The following is a 21503-nucleotide window of genomic DNA, read 5'->3' as shown; positions in this document are numbered from 1 at the left end:
CCAAGGGGCATAGGCTCATGCCTATAATCCGAGCACTTTTCGAAGCTGAGGCAGGAGGATGGCTTTAGCCCAGGAGTTCGAGACCAGTCTGGGTAAGATAACGAGACCACATCTCTATAAAAAAATTTTTTTTAATATTAGCCAGGCATGGTGGCATGTGCCTGTAGTCCCAGCTACTAGGGAGACTGCAGTGACAAGACTGCTTGAGCCCAGGAGATTGAGTCTGCAACGAGCTATGATTGTGCCACCACACTCCAGCATGGGCGACAGAGAGAGATCCTGTCTCAAAAACAACAACAACCACAACAACAACATTTCCCATCCCAGTAAGAAATAAACTCCGTAGGGCAGAAAGGCTGAGGAAATTCTAGTCATAGTCAATGGTTCCAGAAGAGAATTCCACATTTCTGGAAAATAGTTTATTAATTCATTATAAGGACAGATACATGAATCAATGCCTTAGCTTAACACTAAAGAATATCATATTTGTAAGGAGAAGAAAAACGCTGGAAGGATAATTAAATAGTACAGCATAAACTAAATACAGATGAATAAATGAGCAAGTACTGATTACACTTGTCATGCATCAAGAAAAGGAAGATTTTTAATTGAGACTCAAAAAACTTAAGGCATCAATGGTAGGTGACAAAGGGATTAATACCCTGTAAAAGGCCAATAGATTCTTTTCTAATAAAAATACTGCTACAAAGACACAAACCTAACACTTCCAAATTACCGAGAGCCCAAATCATATATAATGCTAGTGAGAAATGGCCACTTTCTTATCAACTGTGAGTTATAGGCAGATACCAGATTTATTACTTATTTGCTTTTGAGAAACAATTTTCCACCCAACCTAATGGGTTATAAATTGTCTCATTTGCAGCTATTTAATTTAAACCAGAACCTCAGTGCCTGTTAAACAAGAACATGAAAAATGACTATGTGGTGTAATGCTAAGAGCCTACTGTTAAAACAGCCATTTAATTCAGGGCAGTTTTTTTTTTTTCCTTCTTAAAAAAAAAAAAAATCAAACCAGCAAAATAAAATGAGGCTTTTGACCTTCAGAGCAATGATGAAACATACACAGTGGTGTTAGCCACAGCAGCGCTGAATGCTACAGAAATAGTACAAGTGACAATTCTGTCTTTAACGAGATACAAAACCAACATTAATAATCTTTAGTGTTATCATAGGCTGGCTGAAGGAGGGGGAGGAGGTGGAAATGTAGGTGCAGACATCAACAGTGAGTGACACCCGAGTGTAATAAACACAGATGCTTTCAGGGTTTGAGGAAGCCGCAACTGTGCTGAGAGACATTTCACCATTAAAAAAAAAAAAAAAAAAAAAAGGAAAAATGGACTGGTTATTTCGAATTTGGCTCAGAAGCCAGAGTTAACTCTTGATGTGCCGATCAGACACCATTAGGGAGTAAAGACCCTAACTTTCTATGCTCCTATGAGAGGGCTGAGGTGAAAAATCAAATCAATGACATTGTTTTCATTACACATAAAATAGAAGTCAAGCTTGTCCCTGTGCGGCAGGTGAACAGAAAATGACTTGAGGATTCAATTTAAAGAAAAAACAAACTGAAATGAGCTAATCCTTTTCCTGTGCAAAGACCTCCCTGCCAGCACCCCAGAGAGTGACATTTCTGTCATCCCCAACCCAGATCAAGTCAAGCTTCACAGGGTGGGAAGGGCCTCCCTGAACTCTCACTCCCCTTCTCCTCATTTAGCTTCTTCTGGAAGAAAGGCCCCAAATCATCTCCATCCAGTAAACTTGACCCCCTGCATAGAAGGGAGGGCATCTTTTAATTCTGAGCCTCTGGATCACAGTCCCCTTCCCTGTCTCAAACATTCCCCTCTGACTTGGATCCATCCATGGAGAACCCTCGGATCCCAATCCCAAAGTCAAGATGCAGGGAAGCCAGGTCTTCCCCACACCGGCCGGGCACTGGGCGTGGGCGGCCTGCCTGGGGCGGGGCAAGCAGAAGCACTGAGTGAAGAGGAGGCAGGAGGATGGCAGGCGAGCGCATGGCAGCCGCGGATACAGGAGGGGCACGGGGGCCTTGAAGCACACATGAGGTAGTCACGTTGTTAGAGAAGGGTGCAGAGTTTGAACCCAGGCAGGAGAACCAGATGACACAGTCTGGGAGAGGTGCGAGAGATAGCAGAGGAAGGAAAATAGGAGAGAGGAAAGGAAAGAGTACCTGGGAGCAAGAGAAGGGCACTGGTGCTGGGAGAGTGAGGTGACTGGGAGACAGACCACTAGAGCAGCCAGGGGCAAGGAAGGAGGGCAAGAGTGAGAGAAAGCGGATTTTCAAAACCAGGCACTTCCCAAATTACAAAATTAAATGCAGAGTTGCTCAGAGGGGAGCCAGGGTCACCCTCTCTTTTTGGGCAATAAGAAGCTGGGAGGTGATGCAGCTGAAATGCTAGGCATTCAGAGTCTGCTTGCACTCAACCCAGCCAGACAGGAAAATGGGCTGGGACTGTCTTTGTCAGACAGGCATTGGAGACACTCTCAGAGTGTGTAATAAAAGGCTGGGTGATGGAGGTGGGGGCCCACAGGGCTGGGGACTGACCACTCTGGGGCACCGTCCTGACCTGGAGGACCAATCTGGCTGTAGTGACCACTGCCTGGGCCAAGGTTTCCCAGCTCACCAACCAGTACACCTACATGCACTTCACACATGTGCACATCACATGTAGCTGTGTCTCGTATGTGTTTCACATGTCACATGTGTATCACAAAGAGTATGGGGGGAGTGAATAATCCATGTTTTCCTCTCCCCCCAGCCAAAGCATCTTAGGAAGCTCCAAAGGGCTTGATGATGTATCTACAGGCACACATGTGGACATGCATGGCCACAGGTGTTGCATCCTGTGTGACCCATACCTGCCTACCCCAAACTACACCCTCTGGGAGGAGCTAGGCAGAGGAGGAGACCGGGGATCTGGGCAGGCCTGGGCTGGCTCCTAGAGGGCAGGGGGCTTTGAGCTGGCAGCTGTCTCCAGGGGTCTCCTCCAGCACTTTGCCTGGCTGGAGGTCTGGGTAGGAGCAGGAAGCACTGGCTGCCTCTGGCAAGCAGGTAAGTCTGTCTGGCCCAGGGGCTGCCAGCTCACACCCTCCCAGCTCCCTGTCCAGCCAGGCTGACCCCTGCCCTGGATCCCCAACACCCGAGATGAGATCAGGAGCCTCCGGAGGCAGGGGGTCCTCAGGCTCCAGGTCTTGGAGATGGAGGTCAGGGTTCCCGTTAGATGCACTGAAGTCAGAGTGGACAATGACTTCGGCCTCCACCTGGTTCCTGCAGGCTGGGGGTGACTTCTTCCTCCCATTGCCCTGATCAGAGCAGAGAACACCAAGTGACCATTTCTGAGAGTAATCATCAGAATGACCAGCTTCCATGGGGCAGAGAGACTGACCCTTCATCAGAGTAGGTATCACATGGGAGCTGGTAAAGGATACACAGGAACTGTTCGAACCTATGTGAAGGCAGGGAATGATGGAATCTTCCCATTTGCCCTCATCCAGGAGTTTCAGGAGTACCAGACTCAGGGCCTCTGGGGAGAGGAGGAAGGGCTGAGCATGCTCAGGCCAGCCACACCCTCAGATCCACGAAACTGCTGTGGCCCACTTAGGTCTGGGTAGAGGAGGGACTGTTTTCAACCCAGGTTGAAACAGGTTCGTGCAAACTGGCCTGCCCTCCCCCTACTCAACCTTTGGAGGCTCCAGGGGTCTTCTGACTAGACTTCTATCCCCGGGGAAGTTACCACCCAGGGGTCTCCAGAGAACTCATTACTTCCTCTTCACTAGCACAGAGACCCTTTCCTCCTTTCCTGCCCCTTCCTTCCAGGACGCTGACCTTTATGGCGTCGTACACCAGAGCCTGCAGCAACAGCGTCTGCCCAGTTCCAGCAGGGGGCAGCAGGGCCCGGGTCAGAGCCGGCCGGGGGCCTGCCTGGGGCAGCTCACAGCCTGCCCAGGAGCCAGCCCAGCTCGGACCGCTTGGTTGAGCCCAAGAGATCTGCACAGGGGAAAGAAGGGGACACTAAGGGGCACAACCAGGATTGGCTGGGAGAGGGAAGCCCAGGGGAGGGAATTGGGACGGGCCCCGGGAGAGCAGGATCCAGCCTGTCACCCGCTGCTCTCTCCCTCCCCAAGGCTCAGGGAGGAGCACCGAAAGGGCTGAGAGTCAGCGGGGTAATCGAGGATGAGTCCTCCTACAGAGGAGCAGAACACCAGACGCTCTGCAAAGCCCGTGGTGTCTGAGCCAGGCGGGGAGAGAGTAAGGGAGGACGGGTCGGAGTCGGGTGGGATGTGCCACCCCTGCCAGCATGAAAGGGACCAGCCCTGCGAAGGCCTCACCTTATCCTGGTCCCAGCCCCACTTGGCCACAGTCAAGCCAACTGGCCTCTTCTCCCCACACGGGGATGGCTGGGTCATAGAGGTCTCCCCAGCTCCAGGGATGAGGAGGGAGCTGGGTGTTCTGGCTATCCTGGGTCACCTGCTGGGAGGCCCTCTCCTTCGTGAGAACCAGGCCGACCTATTCTGCCAGCGTATGGAGGCCCATGTGCTTCCCTGACCAGCCAACCATTCCGTGGAGGAGGGAGAGAGGCCCTAGCGTCTGCAGCCGGCTCCGAAGGGGAAGGTAGGGCTGTGCTCACACAGCCACGCGCTGTGCTCTGGCGCCCCTTGGTGTCCTACTTAGAAATGAACCTACCTTTGTAATCCAAAATGCTCATGCACTTTGGAAGGCTGAGGTGGGAGGATCACTTGAGGCCAGGAGTTGGAGAAAAAGAAACCTACCTTTCTTTTGGAGTGACCCCGGCCTTCAGAAATACCGCCACCCATAAGGCTGTGCACTTCAGCCCTGTCCTCCACATCTGAGGGTGGCAGGGACCAGTCCTGGGGATGGGGGTGCACAAGGGACTCCAGTTCATGGGCAGCTGGGGGACTCGGGGGGCCAAGCTGAGCTCTGGAGTACAGCGCAGGATTCCCAGGGGTGGCCGTGGAGGACAGGCCTGGGAGGGATTCCCTGGAAGGGAAGACAGAAAACAAGGCACAGTGGTCAGAGTAAAGGGTCGGGCGGGACTGGGATCTGGTCCAGCCTATGTCTTTGGGCAGGTTCCTGCCCATCTCTGGGACTTGCTTTCCTGGTCTGTGCAATGAGTAAGAAAAACTGCTATTGTTCAAAACAGCTTCATGCTATAAACAGGGTGGCATCTGGAGATTTGGGCCCCCTCTTTCCAAGACGCTGGCAGCTACAGAGGAAGTGGGAGCGAGGCAGTTCTGGTGGCCTTGCTGAGGGGGGTAGCCAGGGGCTCTCCTAAGTCCACTCCCCATTCTCATGAAGACATCATTCCTGATTCCTTCATCCCAGAGTCCTGACTTTAACGGGGCTCCTGGGAGTGCCAAGGGCAAGTCATGGCCGCTTTCCCCGATGGCCCGTTCTGCAGCCCTTCCTGGAAGTCTCCCTTCCCTGAAGCCAGACTGGCTCCCCTGCTCACCTGTGGGGGCTGCGGCGCAGGCCGGCACACATGCAGGCCAGGAGGCAGAGGAGGCCCAGGCAGACACCCACGATGATGCCCGTGACTGAGTGCATGTCCAGCGAGTCTGGTGGCGGAGAGAGAGGCACAGAGCAGGTCAGGACAGAAGAAGGGCACAGGGCATGGATCAGGACTATCCATGGCTTTTTCAGGAGACACCAGCTGGACCCTCACCCTTCAGATGCTCACAATCTTCAGATACAAGGACAGGAGGTCCCTGTGGCCTCACAGAAACTACTACTACCACTCCCTGTGACTGTCCTCCCCAGAACACACGTAGAAGTTATGGTCTCTCCTCCTCAAACTGGCCTTTGGTGAAACATGTGTTGCCTGCCCCCAGGGCTGTTGCATGGGTGTGCAACATGTGCAGGTGCGCAGACCCCATGCTTGGGTGGGCCCCACGCTTGAGTTAATGCTCTGCTGTCACTACCTTCAAATTCTTTTTTTTTTTTTTTTTTGAAATAGGGTCTTGCTCTGTCACCCAGGCCAGACTGCAGTGGCATGAACACGGCTCACTGTAGCTTCAACCTCCTGGGCACAAGTGATCCTCCCACCTCAGCCTCCCAAGCAGCTGTGACCACAGGCATAAGCTACCACACCCAGATAATTTTTAAATTTTTTGTGGAGACGGGGTCTCACCATGTTGTCCAGGCCAGTCTCCAACTCCTGGCCTCAAGTGATCCTCCCACCTCAGCCTTCCAAAGTGCATGAGCATTTTGGATTACAAGCACGAGCCACCATGCCCGACTTCTAATTTTTAAAATAAAGGATAGCACCTTTTCATTTTGCACTGGGCCCTGGAAATTATGTAGCCAGTCCTGCTGTCCACCTCCACCCCATAAAGCTCATTGCCTCACCAAGTTAATCCTCCAATCAAAGCAATTTCCCAAAGAAACTGGTCTTTAAAGCCAGTCCCAGCTGGGTGCAGTGGCTCATGCCTGTAATCCCAGCACTTTGGGAGGCCAAGGCGGGTGGATCACTGGAGGTAAGGAGTTTGAGACGAGCCTGGCCAATGTGGTGAAACCCCGTCTCTACTAAAAATACAAAAATTAGCCAGGCATGGTGGTATGTGCCTATAATCCCAACTATTTGGGAGGCTGAGGCAGAAGAATCACTTGCACCTGGGAGGCAGAGGTTGCAGTGAGCTGAGATCACACCATTGCACTCTAGCCTGGGCAACAAGAGTGAAACTCCGTCTCAAAAAAAAAAAAAAAAAGCCAGTTGCCCGTGAACCTGACATCTGAACCAAGTCATCACTGAACCACACCTATTTCCCCTTTACATTTGCTCTGCTCCCACCAAACCAGGAGGACAGCTGTGCAAAATAATGAAATGATAGTTGTGTCCACAGCCAGGGGGTTGGAAGTCAACTCCAGGGGCCTCTGGGAACCCTGGGCTGCCCTGCAGTCATACCTGACAGCTTCTCCTGGAGCGTGATCACATCCTGCAGGCGGGAGAAAGGCCCAGGCCCCACCTCTGTGCGCGCCCCCATCTTGAAGAAGTACCGAGTGTCGCTCTCCAGGCCATGGACCTCAGCACTGAAGATGTTTCCTGGGGGTGAGGGAGGCAGGGAGAGCAGGGATGGTGGGACGGAGTGGGTGGATGCAGAGGTGGGCAGGGAGGTGGGACTGGGAAAGTCTGCTCTCCATGTAGGCAGCAGCTTCTACTGCTTCTCCCAGAAGCACCTGGAACAAACCCCAGCACTGTTCTCACTGCTGGAAGCGGGAGAGGCTGGGAAGCTCTTAGGCAGATGCCCTGGGGCAGGAGCCCTCACCCTCCGTGGTGAGCAAGGTCCACTGGTGCTCAGGCTGCGTGTGGTTGTTGCTGTACAGGATCAGATACTCCACGATCTCCCCATTGGGCTCTGTGGGGGGGCACCAGTGCAGCCGAACCGTGGACGGTGTCAGGGGGCTGAGTCGTAGGTCGGATGGGGGTGTTGAGGGCCCTGGGGTGCAGGAGAGGAGATGGGGAGAGACATCAGAGCTGGGGGACAGAGCATGAGGACATGACCTCCCTTCTTCCTTCTTCATGGAACAAGCCACAAAGCAAAGATGAGGTCTGGTTTCTAGTTGTGGAATTCTAGAAGACAGTGTGTGTGGCTGGAGGGGCTTAACATTCCTCCCCTCCCAGAAACTCTTCTGCCCTCAGCTCTGCCCAACCTTGGGATTCTGAGGGATGTTTCTTGCTGCTGGGGCAAGAAGGAGTTGGGTAAAAGATGGGTTGGTGGCAAGCGGCTGGGAGCCACTCACGGTCAGGCAGGGTGGAGCGCTCCACCACAGAGCCGAAAGGCCCATCCACGTCCACGCCGTGAGACTGCACCGCAAACTCGTATTTGGTGAATGGCTTCAAGCCGCCAATGAGGATGTCTTCTCCAGAACTGCTAAGGCAAGAAACATGACTAGTGCTCTCAGGCACACTCTCCCAGCAGGGCAGAGACCCCTCCAAATCTACTCCCCTGCTGTCAGCCCCAGCCCCAGGTTCTACTGTGGGAAGGGAAGCTGCTCCCTGACCTGGAGGCCACTGCCACCACCCAGGGACCTACAGAGAGGTCTGGATGTATGCTGCTCCAAGTCTCACCTCGAAACCAGGCCCCCTCCTCCAGGAAACCTTCCTGGATTAATCCAAGTTATTCTCCACCTATGGAATCATCTCTGATGCATCTTTTCTTTGGCTTAATTTTGCCTTCATGGCAATAGTATATATCAGTTGCTTTTTATGCGACTTTCCTCTGCCAAACCTCAGGCTCCTCAGGCTCTGTTTCCCCATCTGACGCGGTGGAGGGAGCAGCTCTGAGACAGGGACAGGGCTCTCTTCACCATCAGATTGGGAGCCCTCTGAGGCTGGAGAAACAGGTCTGTCCTGTGTCACATTCTCCAGAGTTTGAGAACAAGGCTGTGTTGTGAGGGGACGGGATTGGATGGCCTCCTCGCTACCATCTGGTCAGCAGGCAAGGACGTGGACCCTGTGCAGCCCCTCTGTGTGGCCTCAGTGTAACGGGTGAGCCATGACGTGTTCCTGAATCCCAGGGGCCCTTCCCTGATCACCACCTGCTGCCTTCCCTCCCCCACCCCCACCTGCTCTTCCTTCCTTCTTTACATTAGTAAAGGCATTAGTCCCCACCTGGTGTAATAGGTGACCAGGGAGGCATTCCTGAGCCCCCAGGGGCTGAAGCGCACAGTGTAGTTGACAATCTTGACTGTGGTGAAGTCTGGCTTTTTCCACCGAAGCCAGATGGATGTGGAGCTGTTTGATTCTGCATGAACGTGGGCTGGGGGCAGGGGTGGTCCCCTCTGGATGGGCATGTCTGAAAGGTGAAAACTAGAGTGTGAGGAGGGAAGGGAGGATACTCATCCTTAAATATGTATAGTGGTTTACAGTTCCCAAGGCTGTTTCTTTGACCCTCTCCTTTGATCCTGTGAGTTGAGTAGCATCATTCCTACTTCACAGATAAGGCAACTGAGGCTTCCAAGAATTTGATTTTTGACTGTGGAACACTAGTCTGTAAGAACGTAATAAAGAGAGAGGCAGCAAATCACAGCAATGAATAACCATGGAACCAGACTCTGGAACCAGGCTGCCTTGGTTCAAATTCCAGCTCTGACACTTACTAGCTGTGTGACCTTGGAGAAATTACTTACCCTCTCTGTGTCTCCATTCACTATTCTAATGATAGCACCTACCTCATGGGGTTGTTATGAGGATTAAATTATTTAATATTTTAAAAATAGATAGGAAATGTCTGAAATATAATAAACACTATATTTATAAGTGTTTATTATAGAAACATAACATAAACCCCATGAGAGCAGGAACCTTATTTGTGTTGTCCACCACTAAATTCCCAAAGCAGAGCTGGCACTTAGTAGACACTTAGTGAAATATTTGCTGAATGAAGAAATGAACAAACTGGAATTAGAACTCAGCTGGGTGTGGTGGCTCATAACTGTAATCCCAGCAGGCTGGGAGGCCAAGGTGGGTGGATCACCTGAGGTCGGGAGTTCGAGACTAGCCTGGCCAACATGGTGAAACCCCATCTCTACTAAAAATACAAAAATTAGGCCGGGCGCGGTGGCTCAAGCCTGTAATCCCAGCACTTGGGGAGGCCGAGACGGGCGGATCACGAGGTCAGGCGATCGAGACCATCCTGGCTAACAAGGTGAAACCCCGTCTCTACTAAAAAATACAAAAAAACTAGCTGGGCGAGGTGGCGGGTGCCTGTAGTCCCAGCTACACCGGAGGCTGAGGCAGGAGAATGGTGTGAACCTGGGAGGCGGAGCTTGCAGTGAGCTGAGATCTGGCCACTGCACTCCAGCCTGGTTGACAGAGCGAGACTCCATCTCAAAAAAAAAAAAAAAAAAAAAATTAGCCGGGTGTGGTGGCGCACACCTGTAATCCCAGCTGCTCAGGAGGCTGAGGCACAAGAATTGCTTGAACCAAGAGGTAGAGGTTGCAGTGAGCTGAGATCATGCCATTGCACTCCAGCCTGGGCAACAGAATGAGACTCCTCTGTTTCAAAAAAAAAAAAAAAAGAACCCAGGCTTCATGGCTTCTGGTTGATTACTCCCTCTGCTAAACCATGTGGCTGGGAAGTTAGGGGTGAGGGAGTGTCATGATGGGTAACTGAGGTGTTCAATACAGGGCCACAAGGCAGTGTAGTGCAGTGGAAAGAGTTTTGCCGGGAAACCAGGAGTCCCGGTTCTAGTCTAGGCTCTGTGCGACCTTGGACAAGTTCCTTTTCCTCTCTGAGCCTCAGTTTCCCGTTAGGTCACATAGGGATACTCACTCTTCTTAGACTTGAGAGATAGTCTGATAGTGTGATGTAGACAAATGTGTTTTTAAAAAAACTTGTTTTAAGGTCAAACTTGGGGTCAGGAGTTACTGATCAACCATAGGGTTTCCCTCTGTTTGAACTTTGGAAATCAGCACTATTCATGGCTAATGAAAATAAGGTGGCAGGCCTAAGACCGTGAACAGACGAGCTTCTCTCCATGACAGAGGCTCTCTGGAGCTAGAAGAGGACCCCTAATCCTAGGAGAATGGATTTGAGCATGAGCTGAGGCTACTAAAGTGCCTGTTCACCAGGCTGGCCCAAAGGAAAAGAAGAGGAAGTGGCTAGCAGAGCCCTCACCTGAGCCCTCCCCGCCTTCTTCCCCCACGGCCCTCACCTGGTGCGGGCGCCTTCTCCGTCTTGCCCTTCCACACTGCTGCATAGCCGTCCTCATGTTTGTTGAATGCCACGAGCTTCACCTCATACAGCCGGCCAGGGACTGGGGAAGGTTACAGGGCTTAATAGCTAGGGGGACATCTGGGGTCACTCTCCCGTCCACAGAAAGCATCCCATCTCTAACTCCTTCACACAGCTTGCCCAGTCCCCCCTAAAGCTACATCCCTCTCTCCCGCTCCCCCAGCCCTCCTCACCTAGCTGGGTCAGCTCGTACTGCTTCACTTTCTTCTTGAGCCGGATGGGCCCCACATCCCAAGCCTGGTCTCCATGGCCCCCTGGCGGGCGATCGCCATTGGCCTCCTCCTCAGCCCCCACCTCCCGCCAATATAGTTTGTAGCCAGAGATCTGGGTGGGGTGAGGGGGTGGCTGCCATGACACGACCAGGGACTCCATCCTTGCCTGCACCTTCAACTCTGCAGGGGCAAAAGGGACTGGGGGCAGAGGAGCAGGATGGGAAAATTAAGGAACAGAATGGGGAATGAGGAGAAGGAGGCCAGGGATAGGAGACAGGGAAGAGGCATGAGGAAGAGGCAGTAAGATGGCATTCAGTGAGAGCCTTGCCAGCATTCTCCCAACACATCACCACTCAGCCACCACTCTTAGTGCCAGGCCTGGGCTCGGTCTAGAGGTGAACTCACTATTCTGCAAGCACAGAGTGCAGGGAATGCAGGGGTGTCTGCTGGGCATTTGCAAAGGAGTCAGCAAGGAGCACCTCTGGAGCAGGCTGATAGCACCTGGCACAGAATCGGCCTCTGTGAAGTCTTCTGAAGGATCAAATGTCGGGGGCAGTAGGGGTGGTGGTTGCTGAGGCCAGGAAGGGGGGATGCCACCATTATAGTAGGGACACCCACTTGAGAGTGAGGAGCTTACAATGTGTCAAACACACTGTGTATATGCACTTTGTATATGTATTATAACTTTATTCTTGCAGCCCTCTAAAATAGTGAAAATATACTACAACCTTCACTTTACAGATAAGAAAACTGAAGCTCAGAGAGTTACGTAATTTACCCAGTGTCATACAGAGAGCACGTAGGCCGGTTTGGTCAGCATTTAATCACTCTTCTATTGGGCCTCTCAACAAAACATCATCATCCTCCTCGAAGCAGCTACAGTTCAATGAGTTTAAGCACTTTAGTTACAATACATTATTCAACCTCATGCCACTCCTGGGCAGTAAATGAAGCCTCAGAATGGTTTGTCCAAGGTCACACGGCAAATCGAAGGGACACCAGATCCCAGCCCTTCACCTCTGCACCTGGGCCTCGCTCACCCATCAAGCAGAGGGAGGCATGGAAGGTCTCTGATGGAGGGTGGGGTGCGGGGGTGGGGCACTGGGTCCCAAGGACACACGCACACCCACACAGTCACACACGCACTCTCCTGTCTCTCCTCTAACCCCGTACCGTGGCTCTGGTTGTGCATACTGGGCGTCCTGTGCTGCATCCACTGGGAAGGGGCCCCGAAGCCGGCTGCTGTACCAGCCGAAATCCGTACTCGATACACCTTATTTGGCTGAAGCAAGTTCAGCGTAAGCTGTGTCTCATTTCCTCGCACCTCAGTAGAGAAAATCTGATCTGCAGGGACAGAAAAGGTGGGCTGTTGGGTAGCCACCTGAGGACCAGGATCCTAAATTCTCCTACACGGGTCTTCCACCTCACATCCTGGTTCCTCCGTGCCCATGGGAGCCTGAGGCATTCTCAGCACTGACCCCTCAGTGCCTGGGCAGACTCTATGGCTCCAGGGTGGACGCTTGAGCCTCCACCTCTGGCTGATGCAGGCTATCAGCCTGGGCTCAGCTGCAGAGAGAATGATGGCAGGCTTTCCCCGCTTCCCCAGGAGCTGTCAATGACCATCCCCCGCCAACACACACACGGGATGCAGACACAAGGGGCTGACCATGAAGGCCAGCAAGCTCTGCCTGGCTTCCAGAGCCCTGAGGGCCACCATGGCCACTTCCTCACCCTTCCCTCCTTCCTCACCTTTCCCTCCTTCCTCACCCTTCCCCTGGTCCCTCAGCCACCTTCCTTCTCCTAACTTTTATCCTTTTATTTTTTTCTGAAACAGAGCTTTGCTCTGTCACCCAGATGGGAGTACAATGGCATGATCACAGTTCCCTGCAGCCTTGAAATCCTGGGGTCAAGTGATCCTCCCACCCCAGCCCCCCATTTCCCAGATAAGGAAACTGAGGCAGGGACTCAGTAGGATTACATACTGCAGCTGTAGAGGGGTTGGGGTGAGAGCCCAGGCCTCCCTCTGCCTTAAGCTAGGCCCCTCTATCTTCCCTTTTCATTCCTGCCCAGACCCCTGTTTTTCAGGTTCACCCTTCCCCAACCTCTCCCTACTCTGCTTCCTTTCCTCCGACTCCGCTACCCTGCTCAGGTCTCCAGCAGCCCTGACCACTCTTCACATTGATCATTCCCAGACCTGCCTGCAGCCCACCCGCCCCACTCACCTTCCTTTCCCAAACCGTATTCTATCTTGTACTTCACCACCTGCCCATTGCTCAGGCTGGGGGGCAGGGGCAGCCATGCCACCCTGATGTCCGAGGGGTTGGGGCTGGACAGGGAGAGCTGGGGTGCTGCACTGGGGACTGAGACAGAAGAACATCAGCGTGAGCTCTGCTCCACCGACGTGGAAGGTGAGGCTCAGGAGCGGTCAGAGACTTGCCTGGGTCACACAGCAAGTCAGAAGTAGGCCAGGACCAGGATCTGAGGGAGGAAAGGGAGCTTCTCAGGGGAGCCCCAAGCTGAAGGATGAAGGGACATCTTTCCCACCCCGAAGCTGGAAAAAGTCTTGGAGCACAATCTTCCACATCTAATGGGTTAATGTCACTGACCCCTACCCTAGCTGGATGGCACACAGGTGTCAGGGAGAACTGCATGACACAGGGAATCATCACAAGACCTGGGCTCAAGTCCCAGCTGAACTACTGACCTGGGCAAATCATTCTCATTTTCTGGGCCTCAGTTTCCCCAACTGTAAACTGAGGAGAAGAACCCCTGTCCACTCTCTTATAGGGTACAAAGATGATATGAGCAGGTAAAAATGCCTTTACATTAGTAAAGAGAGGGCGAGCTCCCCTCCCCAGGGAATTCTCTTTACCCCAAGCTGCCCATTGCAGGTTCAGAGGCCCTACCGTCATCCAGTGTGTGCACCAGTGCTGGGGTGGAGGTGCGGCTGGCCCCCAGCTGGGAGTAGGCCACCACGTAGAACTCATAATCTGTGTTGGGTTCCAGGTCCCGAACCTGTAGCTCCGTGGTGTCGTTGTTCACTGCAAACTGGTATTCCACATTATCCATGCCTGGTGACCCAGGGGACAAGGGGACTGTCATAGTGCCACTCCAGTGCTGGTTAGCTGGAGTTTGTCTAGGAATCCTTCATATTGTCCTGGTGTCTATTTATAGCTAAATCATCCCAGATAATCTAAGCAGGAGTGTATAAACTCCCTCGGCTTCCTGTCTCACTCTATTAATTCCTCCACTGGTTAGGGAGTGCTTTCTGGAAATGACCTACCTCTCCAGTTAGTTAACTGGGGTGGGAGGTGGCTCCAGGAACGTCCTCTCCCTCCTCTCTCAACAAATATGACTGAGGGGCGGGGCGCGGTGGCTCACGCCTGTAATCCCAGCACTTTGGGAGGCCGAGACGGGCGGATCACGAGGTCAGGAGATGGAGACCATCCTGGCTAACACGGTGAAACCCCGTCTCTACTAAAAAATACAAAAAACTAGCCGGGCGAGGTGGCGGGCGCCTATAGTCCCAGCTACTCGGGAGGCTGAGGCAGGAGAATGGCGTGAACCCGGGAGGCGGAGCTTGCAGTGAGCTGAGATCCGGCCACTGCACTCCAGCCTGGGTGACAGAGCGAGACTCCGTCTCAAAAAAAAAAAAAAAAAAAAAAAAAAAAACAAAAACACAAATATGACTGAGGGAAGCAGTGGCCCTTCCAGCGCCAACTGCCTAATCCATACCTACCATACCTATGCGGGTCTCTAATATGGGCTCCTACCCAAGTCCATCCTCGCTGCAGAGGTACCCATCAGGCAACCCTTCAGTCATCCGACCTGAAACCCTCCCCGCTGCGCCCCGCCGGGGCCTGCGCTGGTGCATCCTGCCCCCTGGTGCATCCCGCCCCAGGCCGACGTACCCCGTGCCTTCTGGTAGTGGAGAGAGAAGCCGATGATCTGCTCACTGTGCAGCTCGGGCCGCTCCCAGGCCACCAGCACAGCGGAGCTGCTCAGTGGCGTAGCAGTGACCCTTGTGGGGGCGCTGGGCAGCCCCTCGCGCACCACCACGGCCAGCGACGCGGCAGCACACGCCATTCCCGCGATGTTCTCAGCCACGCACTGGTAGTAGCCCGCGTCCTGCAGGCCGATCTGTGTGATGACCAGGCTGCCACCGCCGCCCTGGACCTTGACGCGCCCGTTTGGCCGCAGCGGCGCCCCGTTGTGCAGCCAGCGCAGCGCTGGCTGCGGCTCCCCCGACGCGCGGCACACGAAGCGCGCTGTGCTCGCCCGCGTCCGCGACAGCGCCTCGGGCGCCTGAGTGATGGCGGGAGCCGCTGGGGGCGCGAGGGGCGACGCTGAGCGCGGGGGTCCCGCCACTAAGGTCTCTGCCCCTCCCCCCAGGACCCCAACCCTGCCCCCCACCGCCCTTCCCCGCTCCCCTTCCAATCACTCTAACCTCTCCCTGATTCACCCTTTCCAAACTACTTCCGCTCAGCGCAGACTTACCCCTTCTTCTCCCCACTTACCCCAGCCTCACAACGACCATTCTCTTTCTCTTCCAAAACTGTCCCCAGGCCGCCTCAGCCTCCCCTAAATATCGCTCCTCCCGGATCTAGCCCCACCCCTAATTTACCTATCTCCTTCCTCCCTGACCTCCGATGTCTCCCGCACCTATCAGATCTGTTCTGCCCCCCAGTTTTCTTAGTACCACCCAGATCACTCCACTATCCCCCCAACAATCCCAGTCCCACCTCTCCGCTAATTACTCGCGCCAGGCCCTAATCACCCTTCTCCTTCCATCCCAGATTCAACGCCCCGCACTCCGTCCTCCGGTTACCTAGTCCCCATCCCTCGCCCCACCTCCGCCTTACTAGGGACTCCTCCCCCGAGTTCGTCCTCCAGGAGCGCGCCTGAGTCTCCCCAGCACACCCACCTGTCCACTTCCCCCTGCCTTATTCACCCCAGCGCCAAACAACCCGCTCCCTCCGCCCTTCCGCCCGCCTCACCCAGCACGCGGAGCTCTGCGGCGGCAGTGGCGAAGTCGCGCGTGCGGGGCTTGTTGGCGCGGCAGACGTAGACGCCGGAGTGCCGGGGCTGCGCGCTGGCAATTAGTAGGTTGGTGCGGCCCAGGACGATGACATCTGTGGAGATGGGCTTCCCGTCTGGGGAAGGAGAGGGAGACGCGCTGGAGGGGACGCTAGGGACTGCCCTTCCATTCACTCTCCGGACCTCAGGAACACTCTGCACCCGGGTAAAGTGAACACAACCGTCCCTGGTCCGAATCTCATTTCCTCCTCTTGCCGGGACTCTCTGAGCCCTGCTGTCTCCATCTGTAAGGGGGAACTAGCCCTTAACTGGCAGGGTTTCCATGAGGGTTGAAAGAAGGTGAGAACCCCTGGCACAGTGCAGGCATATATTAATAATAGGTGCTCATACACTCGTCAGTTTTCATTACTAAATTCATTTCTCTCAAGAAGGACATGCGCCTTCCCTGGGGTCCCAGCCCAGTACTATGATGAAGCTAGGGCTGGTAAGGTCATACCAAGACAACGATTTGAATGTGCACAGATTTTTATCTCAATGTGAAATGAAAACCATTTAAAAAGCCCTTGCCTTGTAGACATGAACAGAAAATCTAGAGAAGCAATGCAAATAGCCAAGAAACACAAACATGTTCAATTTCATGTCATCAAAGAAAGGCACTTCAAAACAGATGTTAGGCTGGGCATGGTGGCTCACGCCTGTACTCTCAGCACTTTGGGAGGCTGAGGTGGGAGGATCACTTGAGACCAGGAGTTCAAGACCACCCTGGGCAACCTAGTGAGACTCTGTCTCTATGGAAAAAAAAAAAAAAAGATACTAAAACATAGGTGTTAATTTTCACCCATCAACTTGAGAAGATTTTTTAAAATACTAAATTGCAATGCTGGAGAAAGGGCCATAAAGGAGCTTCACCTAGGCCTTGAAGCCAAGGATTCCATTTATGCATACCTGTCCTAGGAAGATGATCAGAATTACAGGCAAGTATTTGTGAACAGAGCAGATCACAGCAGTGTTAACTGTAACAGTGGACAACTGGAAAGGACTTAAAAATCCAACAGCAGGAACTGGTGAATTATATCATAGCTATATTCAAAGTACGGAATATTAGATAGTCATTACAATTATTTTGAAAATGTTTTAAAGATGGAGAAATGCTTATGATATACTGTTGGATGAAAATAGGACTTGGAACTGTAAATGCAGCACATGTTCTCAATTTCAGGGAGAAAACTGTACATATGCATAGAAAAAAACTGAAAGAAGGTACACTGGTACATAAACAATTTTTATATCTGAGTGGTGGAGTGTTTTCTGCATCTATTTTTCTTCCTAGTTTTCTATGGTGAACATTTACAACATTTGCAGTCAGAAAACAAAACAGCCGGGCGCGGTGGCTCACACCTGTAATCCCAGCACTTTGGGAGGCCGAGGCAGGTGGATCACTTGAGATCAGGAGTTCGAAACCAGCCTGGCTAACATGGCAAAACCCCATCTCTACTAAAAACACAAAAATTAGCCGAATGTGGTGGTGTATGCCTGTAATCCCAGCTACTCGGGACTCTGAGGCAGGAGAATCACTTGAACCCAGGAGGCGGAGGTTGCAGTGAGCCAAGATCATGCTACTGCACTCCAGCCTGGGAAACAGAGCAAAACTCCATCAAAAAAGAAAGAAAAGAAAAGAAAAGAGAAAGAAAACGAAACAGCCCGGGTGTGGTGGCTCATGCCTGGATCACGAGGTCGGATCGCGAGGTCAGGAGATCAAGACCATCCTGGCTAACACGGTGAAGCCCAGTCTCTGCTAAAAATACAAAAAATTAACCAGGCATGGTGGCAGGCTCCTGTAGTCCCAGCTAGTTGGGAAGCTGAGGCAGGAGAATCGCTTGAATGGGGAGGCGGAGCTTGCAGTGAGCCGAGATCGCGCCACTGCACTCCAGCCTGGGTGACAGAGCGAGACTCCGTCTCAAAAAAAAAAAAAAAAAAAAAAAAAAGATGTAGAGGCCTGAGGCAGGGCCCCAGACTCTGCATTTCTAACTAGTCCTAGGTAGTAGAGCTGAAGAGCACACTTTCAGGTGCAGAACCGGGCGCAGTGACTCACACTTGTAATCCCAGCACTTAGGGAGGCCAAAACGGGCGGGTCGCTTGAGCCCAGGAGTTTGAGACCAGCCTGCGCAACATCTAGAAACCCTGTCTCTCAAAAAAAAACGAGCATAGTGGCACATGCCTGTAGTCCCAGCTACTCAGGAGGCTGAGGTAGATCACCTGAACCAGCAAAAGGTGGAGGCGGCAGTGAACTATGATTGTACCACTGCACTCCAGCCTGGGTGACAGGCAAAAAAAAAAAAAAGATTCCTGGATCACGACTCTCCGGGGTGAAGAAAGGAGTCTGCAGTTTTAACAAGTCCCCTGGGTGACCCTGATGCATAATCAGGAATTAAGAAATATTGACATTAGAACTTCTAGGTGATACCACAAGTTTATCCCAGTAGTACGAGGGTCCTGCTGGCCCCCTAAGTAGACAAGTGTCACAGGTCCAACAAGGCAGTTCAGGTCAGACAGGTGCGAAAATCCCAGCACTGTTCTATTTTATCAGCTCAGTGGTGGGTACATATTAATAATTGTTCAATTTATTTTCTTTAAACTATATATATTCATGATATACACTTTTGAGTATGAGATATAAACTTTTTTTTTTTTTAAGTGTATAGAGTAATAGAATGAGTTGGGGAACGGGGTAAAGAGGACTGAATTTAAAACTTACTTCTGCCATCAATTTGGGACAAGTCACTTTTTTTTTTTTTTTTTTTGAGATGTAGTCTTGCTCTGTCACCCAGGCTGGAGTGCAGTGGCCGGATCTCAGCTCACTGCAAGCTCCGCCTCCCGGGTTTACGCCATTCTCCGGCCTCAGCCTCCCGAGTAGCTGGGACTACAGGCGCCCACCACCTCGCCCGGCTAGTTTTTTGTATTTCTTAATAGAGACGGGGTTTCACCGTGTTAGCCAGGATGGTCTCGATCTCCTGACCTCGTGATCTGCCTGTCTCGGCCTCCCAAAGTGCTGGGATTACAGGCTTGAGCCACTGCGCCCGGCCTACAAGTCACTTTTTAACAGCAAATGGAAACAAAAATAACCCTTGCTTTCTTTCTATAGGACTGTAGGAAGTAAAGTACCAGAAAGAGAACAGACTCAAAAGCTTGGGTCCCGGCTCTTCCACCTGCCTCTCTGAGCCTCAGTTTCCTCATCTGCCCACTGGGAATAATAGTTCTGGCCCCTACTCTTCCCAAAGGGCTCTTGGAGGCTGACAGGAGAACAGGTGTGAAAGTGCTCAGGAGACTGCACAGTGACATTTGGCCCAGCACTGGCGTTACCCTGACGGCATCTCCAGTCACTCAGTGGCACTTCTCAGTTGTAGCCTGATACTGTCAGACCTCTCTTCATAGATATGTGTTTCCTCTTCCTCACTAGACGATGAGTTCAGAGGGCAGGGTCCCTGCCTCTCTGGATTTTGTTCACTGTGCCCAGCATGATGCCAGTCACACAAAGGCAGCAGTATGCTGGGGTGGTCCCAGAGCTGGCCTTATAGTTACACAGACCAGCAGAGGGATCTGGTTCCACCTGACTCACTGGTTGTGTGGCACCTTCCCAGCTCTCAAGTACTCACTTGTAACACTGTTGTGAGGAACAGAAATATGTAATTACGGTGGAGAATGTAGCTCAGCACCTGGCCTCAGGGGGGCTGCAATAACTGTTCTGTAAGTGGCAGCCTGGAAGTGCTTTTGTAAAGCCCATGCTACACAGAGTGACGAAGAAGTCTGTCCAGTTCCCCTCGAAGCTCCGACCTTGTCCACCACACCCAGCCCTGGGAGAGGAGTTCCTGCCACACCAGAAGGTTGGTGACCCCTGGGTCGTCACCCATACATCCCCCTGACTTAGGGGCATGTGAGATGCCACATCCCTCCCTTCCCATGCCCTCCTTCTCCCACCCCCTCCACTCACCTTGTCGGACCCAGGACACAAAAGGGGTGGGGTCAGCTGAGGCCACACATTCCATCACCACACTCTGGCCAGACACCACCGTGGTGTTCTCTGGGGCTGCCACAATGACCACGTCCTGTCCCCTGGTGGACGCCAGGGACCCTGGCAAGAAGACAGACAGAAGGCAGCCTTACCATTAGGCATTTGCCATTCAATACCTCACCTGAGTCGCACAGTAACCTGGTGAGGTGGTACTGGGGGCAGCAGCAATGATTCCATCTGTCAGATGGGAGATGTAGCAAGAAAAGTCAGCAGGGCTAGGACGGGACCTCTGAGCTGTTTCTTTATTTTTTTTTTCTTTTTTTTTTTGAGACGGAGTCTTGTTCTGTCGCCCAGGCTGTAGTGCAGTGGCCGGATCTCGGCTCACTGCAAGCTCTGCCTCCCGGGTTCACGCCATTCTCCTGCCTCAGCCTCCCAAGTAGCTGGGACTACAGGCGCCCGCCACCTCGCCCGGCTAGTTTTTTGTGTTTTTAGTAGAGACGGGGTTTCACCGTGTTAGCCAGGATGGTCTCAATCTCCTGACCTCGTGATCCGCCCGTCTCGGCCTCCCAAAGTGCTGGGATTACAGGCTTGAGCCACCGCGCCCGGCCTGAGCTGTTTCTTTTAGAGTCAGAAGAATTGCCTGGGCTTCAACTCAGCACCGGAGAAATGATTAGACAGACCCACATCTACCTCCATTCTTCCCTCCCAAATGCAACCCACCATCTAGGCAGAGAACTTTCAGGGTCATGGGCAAAGCACTAGACTTTTTTTTTTTTTTTTTTTTTTTGAGACGGAGTCTCGCTCTGTCACCCAGGCTGGAGTGCAGTGGCTGGATCTCAGCTCACTGCAAGCTCCGCCTCCCGGGTTCACGCCATTCTCCTGCCTCAGCCTCCCGAGTAGCTGGGACTACAGGCGCCCGCCACCTCGCCCGGCTAGTTTTTTGTATTTTTTTTAGTAGAGACGGGGTTTCACCGTGTTAGCCAGGATGGTCTCGATCTCCTGACCTCGTGATCCGCCCGTCTCGGCCTCCCAAAGTGCTGGGATTACAGGCTTGAGCCACCGCGCCCGGCCTAGTTTTTGTATTTTTAGTAAAGACGGGGTTTCACTGTGTTAGCCAGGATGGTCTCGATCTCCTGACCTCGTGATCCACCTGTCTCGGCCTCCCAAAGTGCTGGGATTACAGGCTTGAGCCACCTCGCCCGGCCAAAGCACCAGACTTGGAGTCAACGGTTATAGTTTCTAGTTCCAGCACTGCCATTAACGCACTGGGTGACCTTAGGCAAATCCCTTCTCCAAAGGCTCTTGGATTCCCCAGTGGAAAAGGCAGACAGTGGACTTGAGTTTCTGCTTGGGCTGCAGCTCCCTAAACACTGATTTCCTGCTGAGTTCTCTGTGACCCTGGCCCCCTGGGTGGAGTGGTGAATATCTGGATTGTCCAGCAGGTGGAG

General features: G+C 52.8%; 1 protein-coding gene across 5 annotated transcripts in view; it reads right to left on the bottom strand.

Moving 5' to 3' along the window:
- Positions 1–375: 375 nt before the first annotated feature.
- LOC105488419 (immunoglobulin superfamily DCC subclass member 4) overlaps positions 376–21503 on the bottom strand; it is a 43880-nt gene continuing 22752 nt past the window's right edge. For 2 of the 5 annotated variants that reach the window (XM_071101200.1, XM_011752443.3), the window contains exons 5-20: positions 20035–20175; positions 16007–16162; positions 14921–15334; positions 13916–14080; positions 13232–13369; positions 12183–12353; positions 10971–11207; positions 10718–10819; positions 8673–8856; positions 7802–7932; positions 7327–7497; positions 6966–7103; positions 5514–5619; positions 4813–5041; positions 3869–4030; positions 377–3345 (exon numbers count right to left, since the gene is read on the bottom strand). In XM_071101200.1, coding sequence (XP_070957301.1) covers positions 2935–3345; positions 3869–4030; positions 4813–5041; positions 5514–5619; positions 6966–7103; positions 7327–7497; positions 7802–7932; positions 8673–8856; positions 10718–10819; positions 10971–11207; positions 12183–12353; positions 13232–13369; positions 13916–14080; positions 14921–15334; positions 16007–16162; positions 20035–20175 — 3056 coding nt within the window. In that variant the 3' untranslated portion in view covers positions 377–2934. Of the gene's footprint in view, positions 3346–3868; positions 4031–4812; positions 5042–5513; positions 5620–6965; positions 7104–7326; positions 7498–7801; positions 7933–8672; positions 8857–10717; positions 10820–10970; positions 11208–12182; positions 12354–13231; positions 13370–13915; positions 14081–14920; positions 15335–16006; positions 16163–20034; positions 20176–21503 lie in introns of all 5 variants that reach the window. The other 3 variants (XM_011752435.3, XM_071101199.1, XM_011752451.3) reach the window with 2 other exon arrangements.

The sequence above is a fragment of the Macaca nemestrina genome, chromosome 7, assembly GCF_043159975.1.
Source record: "Macaca nemestrina isolate mMacNem1 chromosome 7, mMacNem.hap1, whole genome shotgun sequence".
Classification (NCBI taxonomy): Eukaryota; Metazoa; Chordata; class Mammalia; order Primates; family Cercopithecidae; genus Macaca; species Macaca nemestrina.
The sequence above is the reverse complement of the archived record's forward strand: the minus strand, read 5'-3'. Positions and strand labels throughout refer to the sequence as shown.